This window comes from Capra hircus, chromosome 8 (assembly GCF_001704415.2).
Source record: "Capra hircus breed San Clemente chromosome 8, ASM170441v1, whole genome shotgun sequence".
NCBI lineage: Eukaryota > Metazoa > Chordata > Mammalia > Artiodactyla > Bovidae > Capra > Capra hircus.
Genome location: NC_030815.1, coordinates 72,924,679 through 72,940,831, shown reverse-complemented (window position 1 = coordinate 72,940,831; position 16,153 = coordinate 72,924,679). Strand labels below are relative to the sequence as shown.

At 42.7% G+C, this 16,153-nt stretch overlaps 1 protein-coding gene across 1 annotated transcript in view; it reads left to right on the top strand.

Moving 5' to 3' along the window:
• EBF2 (early B-cell factor 2) overlaps nucleotides 1–14,004 on the top strand; it is a 220,191-nt gene extending 206,187 nt beyond the window's left edge. The window contains exons 15-16 of the mRNA XM_005684022.3: nucleotides 3,998–4,165; nucleotides 11,023–14,004. Coding sequence (XP_005684079.1) covers nucleotides 3,998–4,165; nucleotides 11,023–11,054 — 200 coding nt within the window. The 3' untranslated portion in view covers nucleotides 11,055–14,004. The remainder of the gene's footprint in view (nucleotides 1–3,997; nucleotides 4,166–11,022) is intronic.

Sequence of the window (16,153 nt, the reverse complement as noted above, 5' to 3'; positions counted from 1 at the left end):
ACTACAATCAACGAGGTTTTCCCTGGAATTTGTAAATTTATTGGTGCTTTGCTTTTTTTGTAGCAGAAAGGTTAACAGGTAACCTTGTTTACAGGCAGTTAAGCCTTAAATTGAAGAGAAATGTTAATGTCAGGAAAGCTATTATGTCTATTGCTAAGGATTGTATTATTTTTTCCCAAAGAAGTAAGAGATTTTCCCATTTGTTTCTTTTAACAGCTTTTACTGTTTTCTGCTACATTAAAAGTAATGCACATTAATTATAGAAAATTTTGGAAATATGGATGAGTAAAAGGAAGAAATTCAAGAATTTTCACAATCCTGTCCTCTAGATAATGTCATTAAAAATTTGGATGTGGGAATTCCCTGGCAGTCCAGTGGTTAGGACTCCAGTCGCTCACTGAGGAGGGCCCAGGTTCATTCCCTGATCATGGAACTAAGATGCAACAAGCCACGTGGTGCAGCCAAAAAAAAAGGATGCCTATCACATCCTATTACACTTTTGCTTTGTATGTTTTTTAAAAAAGTAAAAGCGGGTCTATATTATTATGTATTCTGCTTTACTCATCTGAGGATGCATATCTTTCCATGCCATTAAATATTCTTCTCTAATCTTAGTTTTAACATTTGCATAGTGTTCCATTTTATGGATTTAATATAGTTTATCCTATTGCTAGATATTTCACTTATTTCCCAGTTTTTCATGATTATAAAAATGTCCTTGGATTTTTTTTTTTTGCACATTTATGATTACCTCCTTGGAATTAATTTCTGGAAATTAAATTACTGGGTTAAAAGACGTGGACGTTTTCAAATACTTTGATACGTATTACCAAAGTTCCTCCAGAGAGGTTAGCACTCCCCTTAGAAAAGGACGGAATCTGTTTCCCTGCCCTCTTAATTTTTTCTTAATCTTTGTCAATTTGGCAAGTGGAAAATAACATCTCATTACTGTTTTAATTTGCATCTGATTACTAATTGGTCTGACCATTTATAGGTCTATAAAGGCCTTTTGGTTATTTTCATTTTTCCTTCTGTGACATTTCTGTTCATGTCCTTTGCCTATTTTTCTATTGGGATATTTTCTGATTAGTTTATAAAAACCTATTAGCTACTGAGGATCTGAATATATCTAGATAAATTATGAAAAATATTTTTCCTAATTTGTCACTTGCCTTTTCTGTATGTGTTATAGAAATTTTTTGTTACATGACAAATCTATCTTATGATGTTCTGTTTAGGCTTTGGGGTGGAAAGGATGAGTTAAATTATATAACTTCCTCATTTTTCTACTAGCTCCTGTATAATTTTGTTTTTAAAAATAACCCTTTAATCTATTTAGATTTATTTTTGTGTTTAATATGAGGAAGCACTCTAAATTTTGTCTCCAAATGGCTAGAGTATTGTTCCTATATGTTTATTTCCCCACTAATTTGAAATGTCACCTTTATTAAGTTTTAATTCTCCTATATATCCAGGTCTATTTCTGGACTCTATTTTCTCCAAGGATTTGTCTGCCTATTTCTATGCTGGTATAACACTGATTTCATTGGTGTAGATCTATAATAAGTTTTAACGTCTGTTAAGATATTAAGTCTTCTTTAAAAAAATTTTAATGAAACTTCTGGCTCTTACAGCATTTTTTAAAATAAACATAGAAATTATGTTTGCTAACATATGCATATTAAAATTCCTTTTAGGATTTTTTTATAAAAGTATTAAATTTGTAAATAATCTGACATTTTGCAAAAATTTTGTTTAAAATATTTTCAGTGGGTACTTTGCAGCTCTGTGTTTATTCAGCTCTGCAGCAGTTTTATGTCGCTTGGTAAACATAAAGTCTATCTGAGATGACTCCTTTCCCACTGAGAGGTGGCCATGCTAATAAGCATGCTTTAGGATCTGTTACTAGAAATGACTCATATGCTGAATATAGGGGGAATTAAGTATATGTATGCATGTGTGTGTGTGTGCCTAATTCACGTTACAAAAACCCTCCTCTCTCATGCTGTATGAGGGGAGATTCTGCTATTGCAGACCCAGAAACCAAGGCGCCATTTTGGTACCTACATGGATCACATGGTATGGCAGAGACTGGATGGTGGTCAGAATCAGGGGTTTCCACGTATCAGCTTTCCTTTGGCCTTTAATTCTGTGCCTTACAGAAAGAGGAGAGGTCCCAGCCACTCACCCTGTGCGCACACACACATTTCATTGATGCTAAAACCAAGGCTAGAGAGGAGACTGACTTGGACCCGTGAATAAAATCCATTCTCCAGGCTTAACCCTGTATCCTCTCCCATGTGCATGCATGCTAAGGTGCTTCAGTCGTATCTGACTCTTTGCCACCCTGTGGACTGCGACCCCACTAGGCTCCTCTGTCCATGGGGTTCTCTAGCCAAGAATACTGGAGTGAGTTACCATGCCCTCCTCCAGGGCATCTTCCTGACCCAGGGATCGAACCCCTGTCTCTTATGTCTTGTGCATTGGCAGGCAGATTCTTTACCACTAGCGCTACAAATACCACCAATTTTTTTCTTTTGAAGACTGGGATATATTCCAGTGCTTCCTTTTGCATTGCCCTTTAAATCAGGACCACTTCAGGATGAGCAGTTTTTAGATACAGCTTTTTTTTTTTTTTAAGTCTTTGGTTTGTAGATCGGCTGTAAAAGACATTGCATGGGAGGCATGCCGTATTATTGCTTTGCATATGCAATTGTGTGAACACAGCCGAATGTCTATGTTTATAGGGAGAGGGGAAAAATGAGGATGGAGTCTTGCAAAGGCCATCAGAACACTGGACCTCCAAAATTCACCTTATACTTGAAACATTAACTCACATTCATGTCCTCAGTTTCAGATTTACTTGTGGACTATCTGGACTACTGATGATATGAAGTAGAAGTCAGCACTCTTAGCCTTTATTATGGCCTTTGCCATTATGTTCCAGTAATTCTAAGTCATATGACTTGGGACAGTTCAGAATTCTGGACACTATGCTAGAATGAGTCCCTGAAACTTGACTATATACTATAAAATGCTATCTCTAACAATTTTACGTGTGTGAACTCAAGTTTACCTCTTTTTCGAGCAAATTGAACCTGGAAGAAAATTATCTTCTTGTATGATGTAAGTTGGTGGAGTATCTGACATTAAGAGGTGGGGCACTTTGTTGTGTAAGTTGCCTTTATTTTTCTTGGAAATCACAACAGTTAGCTTTTGGCTTCCTTGAAGTCATTTTAATGTTAATACTGGTGTGTTTTTTTCCTACACATTACATCAGAGGAGGCTGACTTGCAGCTTTATTTCCCAGGAGCTCTGAAAGTAGAGGGAGATGGGAGGTAATCTCTTCAATGTTAATAAACTTTTACATTTAATGAGGAAGTGGCCCATAGAGATGGCACGCTCCGAGAAGATGCCTACCCTACAGAGCAAATCTCTGGTGCCCTGAGAACTGCCAGGGAGGCACATGGCTCCCAGGCAGGATTACATTTTAGGATTAAAAAGAAAAAAAGAGGTTTCTGTTTTTTAGTAGACTTGATCATTTTTCAGAGGTTGGTCTTAACCTTCTTGTGTTGAGCTTCTATTGGGTTGGCCAAAAAGTTTGTTTGGGTTTTTCTACAATACCTTTCAGAGAAATCCGAACAAACGTTTTGGCCAACCCAGTACTTGTGGATTAAGACCTATCAAATATGACCTGCTGATGCCTTCCTGACTCTTCCAGGCAGAAAAGCACCTGGCCTGGATGTACCTCCTTAGCATCATGTTTGCTCCTCCAATAGGATGATGACCCTACTCATTGTTTCATTTGTCTATTCCTTCCAAGGGACAGGGCAGGGTCATTGTCACATTCAACTTCTTCTCAAATCCCTGGAATCTGGAACAATGCCTGGAACAAACACATAATTTTGCAATCAGTATGTACTGGTTATGTACTGAAGAAAGAACGAAACTCCTAGATCTTTCTCTTTCTAAAGAAGGACTGTCCTTTGCTTTCCAGTCATGTCATCAAGTCCCACTGTTGGATCTTCCAGCACATCCTCCATCCTCCCGTTTTCCTCTTCAGTTTTTCCTGCTGTCAAACAGAAGAGTGCCTTTGCCCCTGTCATCAGGCCCCAAGGCTCCCCTTCGCCTGCCTGCTCCAGTGGCAACGGAAACGGATTCAGAGGTAAGCATGCTGTAGCACCTTGGGAGTCAGCATGGTCCATGTGCCACAGAGTCCACAAAGTGAGCGCGAACAGCCTTGCATCCTTCTGTGTCTCTAGCCATTTCCCTACAAGGAGATGCTTTGGTGTTTTCATCGTGGGACCAGCATGGCTTGCAGAACTGGGCTAGTTCTCTATCCTAGGGCAAGATGGGGGGAATAATAGAGGAGTCAGACGACTCTGCAAGGACACAGAATTAACTATGGTAGAGTGGTGGCTTAGACGGTAAAGAATCCACCTGCAGTGTGGGAGACCTGGGTTCAATCCCTGGGTTGGGAAGATCCCCTGGAGAAGGGCATGGCAACCCACTCCAGTATTCTTGCCTGGAAAATCCCCAGGGACAGAGAAGCTTAGTGGGCTACAGTCCACAGGGTTGCAGAGTCAGACACGACTGAGCAACTAAGAACAGAGCCATGTGGACCCTCCAGGAGTGTCTGGACTCTCCAGATGTTGCCCCCCCTTTTTTTTTTTTTTTTAAAGCTCTGCTAGGTTGTCATTGCTGTGCAAACTCTTCTCTAGTTGCAGCAAGTGAGGGCTGCTCTCTAGCTGTGGTGGGAGGGCTTTTCTTGTTGCTGAGCACAAGCTCAAGAGCGCTGGGCTTCAGTAGTTGCAGCTCCTAGTTTCTGGAGCACAGTCTCAGCAGTTGTGGTGCATGGGCTTAGTTCCGCCACAGTACATGGGTTCTTCCTGGATCAGGGATCAAACCTGCATCTGCTGCATTGGCAGGTGCATTCTTTACCAATGAGCTGCCAGGGAAGCCCTCCAGACCTCGCTTTCCACGAGACCATGTCACTATTTCCCTTAAGGTACCTGACCACCACAGCAGGTGCCACATGAACTGGCTTGCCACCCACACAGCATTCCCAGTGCCGTGGCACCAATGGACAAGACCTATCAGAAGCAACCAGCACGTTCTGAGAATTCTGGTTTTCATGCTGGTGAAACTGATAGCAGGTGCCCAATCAGGGTGGGGTAGAGAAGAAAGGAAGAAAGATATACTGTGTCTAAGAACAAGCATTAATATCACCCATCAGACCTGTTCTTCAGTGATGTCCTAAAATATAATGTGACATGATGTAGCACGCATATGATGAGCACATGAGAATCTAATCACCTCATTGTGAATGGGAGCAGCTGATGGCTCGAGAGAAAATTGGAAACTGCTGAGCACTGGGGGAGCCTGACGCCCCACATTATTTTTAGGCTGCTCCTTGTGTCTTGACATGCAAACATTCACGACAGGCGGTGTTGGATAAAACCAAAGAGGGCAGAAGTTTGGGTAACCCCTCGTGGATCAAAGCCTCTGAGGTCAGCACAGCCTCGATGGACTGTGTTGACCTTGGAACTGCTTCTGCCTGGTGGCTTTATGATTGCACGGGGAATCCTGAGCCTTGTGTGTTGGGGGATACTTGTGAGGGTGTCTTCGCTAGCTGGGGCTGGGCACGGCTCTGCGAGGTATGGCATGTTCCTGCCACATTTCTACCGTTAGAGTGATGGTGCCTCCTCGAAGTCAAGTGACTTGACAGACAAACTGTGAAATAAGATTTGAAAACCCAGCCCTCAGAAGAGCCCCTGAAAATTCTTTTGCTTCTAATGAGACAAAGCAGCTGGGTCTACATGCCACCCAGCATGGGAATAGTTGGAAACATCTGTATATTTGAAGGGGAAAAATACATGTATATATTTTGCTTTTCATCCAGATGTCAGATTCAGTGAGAAGCAGGCTGAGCCTGTAGCTAAACATCTCCACTTCCCTGTCTCTCATCAAGGGCCAGTGGTTTCTAGCCTAGCATGATGGGACATGTCCAGAACTTTCCCCATGATGGCCTTACCTCCAGACTGGAATAGGAGAACAGTTGCTGAGTTCTAAAAAAGTTATTTATTTTTAATTGAAGGATAATTGCTTTATAATATTATGTTCGTTTCTGCCATACATGAACATGAATCAGCCATAGCTATACATATGTCCCTTCCTACCCACCCCTCTAAGTTGTCACAGAGCTCCGGTTTGAGTTCCCTGAGTCATACAGCAAATTCCCACTGGCTATCTATCTTATATATGGCAGTATATAAGATATAAGTATATATTTTGTATTGGAGTATAGGGGATGACTCAGTGGTAAAGAATCTGCCTGCCGATGCAAGAGATGTAGGTTCAATCCCTGGGTCGGGAAGACCCCCTGAAGTGGGGCATAGCAACCCATTCCAGTATTCTTGCCTGGGAAATCACACGGACAGAGAAGCCTGGTGGGCTACAGTCCATGGGGTCGCAAAGAGTCAGATGGGACTTAGCAACTAAACAACAACATAGCTGATCAACAATTAGTTTTGGGTGAACAGCGAAGGAACTCAGCCATACATATACATATATCCATTCTCCCTCCAGAGTCCGCTCCCATCCAGGCTCCCATCTGCTCACATAACACTGAGCAGAGTTCCCTGTGCTGTATAATAGGTCCCTGTTGGTTATCCATTTTAAGTATGACAATTGCTGAATGTTTGCCACATCTTCCCCTTCCCCACCACCTCTTCAGCAGTGATGTCTCCCCTTTCCAAGTCTTATGGTTTTAGTCATGTCCCTTAAGTCTGGTGGGGGCCACACAGGGCTCATCAGGGAAACGCAGAGTGAGAGGCCCAAGAAGGACTAAGGGTGAGTTCAAGGGTCAGGGGAGGAAAGGGAGGGTACGGGTTTTCTCTCCCTCCAGCCAACTCTTGCCAATATTTTCAGCTTCACTTGGAGGAAGAAAAGTATAACTTGACTGCCACCTGCCACCCCTCTCTCTCGCAGGGACTGAGTTGAGGAGCAGAGCTAGTTGACTCAGATTTCTTGGGTCTTTGGTATCCAGGGTGGCCCACCTAGGAGTCCTACCTGGCTCTTGGCCCTCAGAGGCCAGGACCAATTTTTCACTGGCTGCCATGGCCTAGAATCCCCACTGTGCTGGTGGCTGCATGCCCAAGGCCCTCTGTGGTCCACTGGTCAGAATGGAGTTGTGTGACCCTATGGACCGTAGCGCACCAGGCTTCTCTATCCATGGGGTTCTCCAGGCAAGAAAACTGGAGTGGGTTGCCCTTCCCTCCTCCAGGTTGGAGTCTTAAAACTCCCTCCAAATTCCCTTGGTGATTTGAACCTTAAGACGGAGGAGGAAGATGGGGAGGGGCTGGAGAAGGAGAACAGAATAAAAAGGACACTTAAATTAGGAATTGGAGACTAAAAAACTTAGAAAGAACTATGAAAATATAAAGTTGTGTATGTAGAAATAAGAGAGAATTCTTTGGAGAACCTCAAAGACTACCCGTGGTGGGAAGAACACTGGAACAATGGAACATGACATTAATCAGAGTTCCCTGTTCTACACTGTGTGTCCTTGTATATGAACTTGACTTCATCAGATGTTGCTGGAATTGGAGCTCAGCCTCCCACATGCTGGGGCATCCATACTAGTCACTGTCATCCAAGAACCTGGGGTTCCTAGACTGTTAAACAGGAGAACTGATTGCTCTCTCTCAAGGTTGTTGAGAAGTTACATGTGTGAAGAACTAGGAAAAGCGAAGGACGTGCCCAGCAGAGAGAGGCTGGGGCTGACAAAGGATGCCTTCCAGAAGCCTTCACTCCAGTTTTTCCTCACTTGGACCAGGTGACCAGCAGTTCAAGGTCCAGCAACACCAGGTGTCCCATTGGTGCAGAGACAGAGAGAGCCAAGCTGACCTTGAATGTGCTGCCCACAGCCACTGAATGAAGGGATCCTGGGGTGGCAGCGGCTGAACGGCAGGATGCTCCATCTCTATAGGGACAGACAGTGGGAGAGTGAAAAGGTGGTCTGAGGTGGAGCCTGAAAATCACAGGCTGAAAGGGAGGTTCTTCTCTTCTCCTGCTGTAAGGTGAGGTGGTTTCGGTTGCCCGCAGGAAGATTGCACAGCCAACACTCTCCAAGACGCGTGGACCATGCCTGGACCCCACATGTAAGATGCTGGACCGAGCACTTTACACGAATTATCTTGTTCCAGCATCCTGTGAGCCAAAGGCAAAGGTCATACAGTTATCACCATGTCTAGTTAAGGAGCTCACCCAGGACCACAGAGCCAGTGACTGAAGAACTTGAACTCAGACATTTTGACCCTAGAGCCTGAGTTCTGGCAGCCCTTAGTCTTTCCAGGGACAGAAATATTATAGTAGTTCCTCTCTTCAGCATTATCCGTACCTGCTTTCTACCTGAACCAAAGAGTAACTGTTACAATTCCCATAAAATGTCAAAGGTAAAAAGAAATTGGACAATGTGCAGTTACGCATTCTCCCAATTAACTTTTGCTTTCTGTCTGTTGGCGACAGTTTCTTTTTTAAAAAACTTTTTATTTTGCATTGGGGTGTAGCCGATTAACAATGTTGTGATACTTGCAGGCGAACATCAAAGGGCCTCGGCCATACATGTACAGGTGTCCGTTTCCCTGCAAACTACCCTCCCGTCCGCGCTGCCACATGACATTGAGCAGAGTTCTCTGTGCTATACAGCAGGCCCTTATTGCTTCTCCATTCTAAATGTAGCATTGTGATGGGCATGTACACACTGGCAATGGTTTCTACAAGCAAGAAGTCAGGGTCACCAGGGAGCAGAGTCTCGCCCACCCAAGTGCCCAATATGGCACCAGGAGGAAGCAAAATCCATGAAATATGTTTTTCTCCAGACGTGCAGTGGATCTTGTTCTCAGAGAGGCTCTGCCCTTTTACTAAGCCCTTTAGGTAACTCTCTCAAGGATGCAGGAAAAGGAAGGGCCTGATGAGGCTGAAGTGTAATAGACAAGTTAAAGTTGAAAACGTGAGCCCCAGACCTACTGCCAGGGAGCTCAACGTGCCCTATTCATTTCCCCCACCTTCCACCTCATTTATCAGGCATTCACAGTTGATGAGTATAGATTGTCAAGATAATATTATGCACTATGTGCCAGATTCATTTTCCAGCTCCCTCCAGGAGGAAAAAAAAAAAAAAAAAAAAAACCCTCCTACACTCTGGGATAATTACCAGAGTTCCTATATCTCCAAATCATTGGGGAGTGTCCAGAATTGAACTGCCTTTATTGAAAAGTTACATCGATTCAATATATAGTAATACAGGCAAAAATAATTAAGGCTTTGCTAGCTGTGTAAGACCTTAATCCGGATCTCACAAACATTCAATAAAGGCTATATGGGCAGGGAAATAGGCGGCTGACAATCTTGCCTGAGAAGACGAGCTGGCATAGAGAGAAGGGGTAGAGCGAGAGGGAGGAGGAGCGAGGAGGGGAGGGGTAGGAAAGAAGGAGGAAGGAAGGAAGTGGGTGGAGAGAGATGTTAGAAGAAGCAGGAAGAATTTTGGCCATTTGCTTATAAGTCTAGTGAACACCATTCGGCCAAATGCTTCTGTGATGTTTGATAAGCCCTCTAGATGAGGCTTTGACAATAAAACTCAAAGGATCAAATTCTAGATACAGTGTGACATTTGGACACAAGGAAACTACGCTGCCAGGTTCCAAGAATGTGCAAGTTCGGTGGGTTCACCCCCTGAAAGCTAAGGCCAGAGGGATGCATTTTGGTGTGTGATTTTTCTACATTGTGCTGACGCTGCTTTATTTCTCATATCAAGGGGACATTTTGAACCTGATACCGTCTAGACAGGCATTTTCCACTTGACCAGATGGATACTGAACTAGGGACTAGGATGGATGGATGGACTAGGGCACTGGACACTGCACTTGGATTGGGGGTGAAGAGTAGAGATTGGGGTAACTCTTAAATTAGGGCTAAATTAAGTTAGCCCTTCTGTTCCAGTGAATCAGCATCCCTTAGTGAATGGGCATCACAGACAGTGAAAGTGAAAGTCACTCAGTTGTGTCCAACTCTTTGTGACCCCATGGACTATACAGTCCATGGAATTCTCCAGGCCAGAATACTGGAGTGGGTAACCTTTCCCTTCTCCAGCGGATCTTCCCAACCCAGGAATAGAACCAGGGTCTCCTGCATTGGGGCAGGAGATTCAGGCAGATTCTTTACCAACTGAGCTATGAGGGAAGCCCAGATAGTTGTGCATCCCAAAGGAAGATGAACCAGTTAGAAAACTCATCAAATTTCAGCTAGAATGGATAGAAACCCAGGATGGGTAGAAAGTCTGATTTGTTATAAATGATGCCTTGTAAGTAACTCAGTAGGCTTGGCACCTGGAATTTATTTTCCTCTTCCAGCTAAGTGATTTGAAACTGTATAATCTAGAAATTATTTTAGTCTAATAATGAAAACTGTCTTACACATATATCCATATTACAATTTAGTACATGTTTATATGTCAATTATACAACCCATTAATATAAAATACAACATGATTCTTGGCCTTTGAAGCAAAATTTCAGCAAGCTTTGTGTTATGTTCAGTGATTCAGTAAGGTAGGAAGCTTTGTGTTATGTCCAGTGATTAAGGCTTCAGTGCCTCTCCCTGGTTGTCTGCTAGACCAATGCGGTGCTCAGGCACTTCCATTGTGTCCCTGACTCTTTGTGACCTCTTGGACCACAGCCCACCAGGCAAGAATACTGGAGTGGGTTGCCATTTACTTCTGCAGGGGCTCTTCTTGACCCAGGGATCGAACTGAGTCCCTTGCATCTCCTGTATTGGCAGGCAGGTTCTTTACCACTGCACCTCCTGGGACCTGAGGACAGTGGGTTCCCATATCAGCTGAAGGTACCATCACTCTGGATTGTTCCAGACTGTCCATCCCATCCCCTACCCCTCTCTCTGGGTTCTAGACTTTAATGTAAAGAGTCTCTAAGCCTCATGCTTGTGTCCACTCTTTCTTTGCAGCCATGACTGGACTTGTCGTGCCCCCGATGTAAAGAAGAGGAAGAACAGCTTTCTTATAGCACAAAACTATTTACTCTGATGGACTGATAACAAAGAAAGTGCTAGGAGCTCTCTGGGGAGAGTTGCGCCCCCAGGTGAACATGATGGACTGATCTGGCTTTGCCAGGAGCCACCTCTTAACCTGGTCTCCTGTTTGTCATGTAGCTCTGATGGTAGCTACACAAACTGACCCTCTTGGGAACAAGGACAAAAGATGTCATTGACGTAGTCAGTGCTAAGAGCAGAAATGCAATTCTTTGTTACGAACATTACGAGAACCACCTTCCTATGTTTGTAAAATATTTAAGAAAAAAAAAATTGGCAAACGATTCATGCTTAATATTTTGGATACTATTTGTTTTTCTTTGTAGGAAAAAAAAAGTTGAAAGTTTCTATTTTCTATGAAGCCTTTCAGATACCAATTTAGTTTATGCAGAAAAAAAAAATTGAACAAAACAGGGTACCAGCATGAAAGACTTTGTTAAAACAAAACCTGAATTGAATGATGAAATGTGCTTGTATGTGTGTTTGCTTATAGTTTAATCTCCTTAAATAACAAACAAACAAACAAAAAAAACAAAAAAAGGGAAAAAATTTTAAATGTTTTACAATTATTTAAATAAATAAATGTGTAACTTATTGTAAGTAGAGGTAGAAATTCAGACCTTTTTGGAAGAGAGAGGAATTTCTCTTCCTGATGTAAAATGGAAGTGATGCAAACAGGTAGTAACAAGTTTAAAAGGTGTGTGATTATTACTGCAGTTACTTACTAGACTCTTATCCCCTGTCCCACATCCCCCTCTTTTTCCATCATTTTATTGACCCACACAGGCAAGAATATGTTCCTTATGTAGAACAACCAGGTGCAGAGACAAAGATGCAAGTCCTTGCACGTACACAAATACTCAAACCCATCCATCCATTCCCAGCTCCATCAGCTTTCTAATAGCCTGCATGTCCCTTTTGGTATTCACTCTTTGTGAATATATAATTTTTAAGAATTCATATTAGCTCCCAACATTCTCCCCTGAGAAGTGCAGAGAATTCCCGTCTCAGTGCACCCCTGGCTTTGCAATCCCCAGGAAAAGGCAGGGCTCACCTTAAAAACAGCCAATGTCACATGACTTCCCCAACCAACTGGCCCCTGTGGAATCTTCCTGTTCAGAGCCCCACATTCCCTCCTCTTTGGTGACCTGCTTCAGCATAGAGATGTAAGCCCCATAGACCTTCAGAAGCAGGTTTGAAAAAGTTGACTCTGTCTCTCAGACTCCTCCTTATCAATATTAGGATGTCCACATCTTTCCTTATCTCTGCAGATTTCTGCTTTCATGGCATTAAGCTCACCTGGAAAACAACTATGTATCCTGCTTGACACAGTTTCCAGGCAAGAATGTGATAGGATGAGGAAGAGGCAGGTTATAAGCCCTAACTCTCTCCTCTGATATTTGAAGAAATGGAAACCTAGATTCTTAGCAGAGTCAGAGGGTAGGGGCACCCGTGTTCCAAATAGCATATTTCCCTAGGCCTGTGACAGGCTCTCATAAGTTCTGGGACTAGCTCTTAGCAGGAGAAATCTGGAAGGAGCTGCTAATATGGCGCTAAGTCTTGAAAGTCTGTGTGGTCTTAGAGATATATCCAGACTTATCTCAATGGCCAATAAGGATGTCATTTTTTTCCAGGCCAGGGTTCTCCGTGTTGACTGACACCACAGTACAGGCTATACACAGACTTAAGTTTGGGGTATCAGGTTAAGATTCCAATGAGAAATTAATGCAGCTCTCCCGAAAAAAACATCTTCAGTACATCCGAGCCAAGTTTAGGTGACGTCATAAATTCTCCCTCCCTTCCATTTGCCCACTTCTATTTAACCCTCAATGGTCTTATCTGCCTTTATTCCAGAACTACCCAATATGACCCAAATATTATTTCTACGCACATGAGACTCCAAGTTTGGAAACCTGGCATGCTTGTAATCATGCTGACTGTCCCTCACAGTCAGGGCCTAAAGCACCAAAAAACAAAAAAACAAAACAGGGAAACACACACAAGAGAACGTTCCCCAGTGAAAAATCTGATGGGAGAGGAAGAGTGTGGATGACACACACCACCATCCAAAAGTGAAGGCAGAATGAAATTAAGCATGTTTAGACCTGGATTCCAGCCAATCCAACATAAGGAAATGTTTTTTTTAAGTAGCATTGCTTTTAGAATCTGTGAATTTTGCTCTTGCATGAAGATGAGTGCAGTACTGTCTTCAAAATGATTGTAGAATTTCTCGGTAGCTTTACACCGAAAAATGTGTGTAACTAAATACCAGACATCTTTGACCATTCAGCTAGAACCTCAGCAGCGACAGATCTATTTAAGTGTACAAATGTGTGTAAGGATGATGTTTAGTGTACTAATAAATTAAAAACAAAGCTACTCTGTTCTCTTTAGTCGTTGCTGTTAAATCATTCTGGTTCCAGGTTATTTTTGTGCCACTTGAAATAAGTATTTCTATAGGTAACTACAAATTCTATCCTATCTTTGTAAAAGGAGCTGTGTTAAGATTTTTCATTTAAAGGGACACTTTATTTACTGCATTATTTATCTCTCTCTCTCTCTCTTTTTTTTTTTTGTTACAGCATCATATTCTCCCCCAGTTTTTCTTTGCACATTCCAATATGCATGGTTTAAAAACCATCCCCTTCTCTAACTTTTGTACAGTAAGGTCTCATTTTCAAACTGTATAGTTTCATTTTATCATTTCTGCTTTGTCAGTTATATACAGTATAAAGTTGCTATGCACAGAGCTTTTTGTAAAGACAGCTTTTTTTGTTTACTGTTTTTAATGGTCTTACTTATGAAAGAATATCTTGTTTGTAAAATGAATATGTCTACTTCAGTTTTAAACTTTAAATTATCCTAACAAAAAATAAAATTTTTGTACTGTAAAAATAATTTGGAACTTGTCTCTCTCTTTTTTTCAAGTGGGAAAAAAATCAAGTTTTGGATTTATTCTTGCGTTGGTGGGGGGGCAGAATTTACACTTAAGTTTGGGGATTTTCGCATGGCTGCTAGTTCCTGAACTCTTGTTGGGAAATTTTACTACAGCTTTTGCTTACTTGGTAAATATTCTGTGGTGCTGACTTGGAGGAGAGAGTACATATGACTCAAGTATTTTTCTGTATATATTTACGTATCCATGTAGTCAAATCCCTTCATAAAAACCCAGATGATCCTACTTCCAATGTTGGACTTTGGTTGTGTAGAATTCTTAGGGTAGGTGAGTAGTCTATTTAGATTTGAAACTGCAAAACTCAACAAATGTTATAGCTGATCCATCAGGTACAGGGTGAAGAACTGGAGGCTGGACAGAGATGTGATGTTTAGTTTTAGATCACAGGAAGACAGAAAGTCTCATGCCTCTAGGAGGAAATAATTCATGGAAAATAGCTTGTCTAAGAAGACAGAAGCACTGTCCAGAGAAAACAGTGATCACAGAGAGGTGGAGTGGTCAGAGAAGTTCCCATGGTGGGGAAGAGCAGGAGGGTCCTTCAAAGGATGGTAGAAATGTTGCAGTAGGGGTTGTTAGTGGGCACTGCAGAGGGGAAGGCTGTCACGGACAAAGATGAGTAAAGGGAAACTGACATAGTACATTTAGGAGAATGGGATTCTGAACGTGGTTTTTCCACCAAACTATTCACAAGCCTACTCATAATAGGATGGTTTGATTTCTTTCTACAAGGATTCAGTTCAGTTCAGTTCAGTCGCTTAGTCGTGTCCGACTCTTTGCGACCCCATGAATCGCAGCACGCCAGGCCTCCCTGTCCATCACCATCTCCCTGAGTTCACTCAGACTCACATCCATCGAGTTGGTGATGCCATCCAGCCATCTCATCTTCTGTCGTCCCCTTCTCCTCCTGCCCCCCCCAATTCCTCCCAGCATCAGAGTCTTTTCCAATGAGTCAACTCTTCGCATGAGGTGGCCAAAGTACTGGAGTTTCAGCTTTAGCATCATTCCTTCCAAAGAAATCCTGGGGCTGATCTCCTTCAGAATGGACTGGTTGGATCTCCTTGCAGTCCAAGGGACTCTCAAGAGTCTTCTCCAACACCACAGTTCAAAAGCATCAATTCTTCGGCGCTCAGCCTTCTTCACAGTCCAACTCTCACATCCATACATGACCACTGGAAAAACCATAGCCTTGACTAGACGGACCTTAGTAGGCAAAGTAATGTCTCTGCTTTTTAATATGCTATCTAGATTGGTCATAACTTTTCTTCCAAGGAGTAAGCAGATTAGAGATCTCCAAACCATAGAAACTGTGTTCCTTGCATAAGTGAATAAGATGCTATTTTTTTTTGTTTTTTTAAAGATTCTTTTCAAATGGAGACCATTTATTAAGGTCTTTAATTAATTTGTCACAATGGCCATGAGGCATGTGGAGTCTTAGCTCCCTGACGAGGGATCTAACCCACAACCACTGCATTGGAAGGCAAAGTCTTAACCACTGGGCCACCAGGGAAGTCCTGGATGAGATGCTGTTTCTAAGCACTATTCAAAGAAAGCTATTGTGGTTTTGGTTTTCTCCTCGAAGACTAGCTCTCTGCCTAGACTGTGCTTGTGTGTGTGTGTGTGTGTGCTCAGTTGTTCAGTTGTGTCCAACCCTTTGTGATCTCATGGACTGCAGCCCACCAGGCTCCTTTGTCCATATAATTTCCCATGCAAGAATACTAAAGCAGGTTGCCATTTCCTTCTCCACGGGGTCTTCCCTACCCAGGGATCAAACCTGCCTCTCCTATGTCTCCTGCATTGGCAGGCAGATTCTTCACCACTGTGCCTCTTTGCCAGGTGCCTTCTCAGCCCTTAGGTCATAGTTTAAATAGCATCTCCTCAGGGAGGACTTTGCTAATCTCTGACCATGGATATTTCCCACCTACTCTCTTTAGCTGGACTCTGTGTCCTTGTTGTAATTTGTGGTCATTTGTGGGCCACTTTAGACTGGAGGCTCATAATAGAGCCCATATCTGTCTCAATCCTAGATGTGGAACATCCAACTGTGTCTGAGATGCCCAACAAATACCCAGCACTTGAGATGCCCAGTGAGTA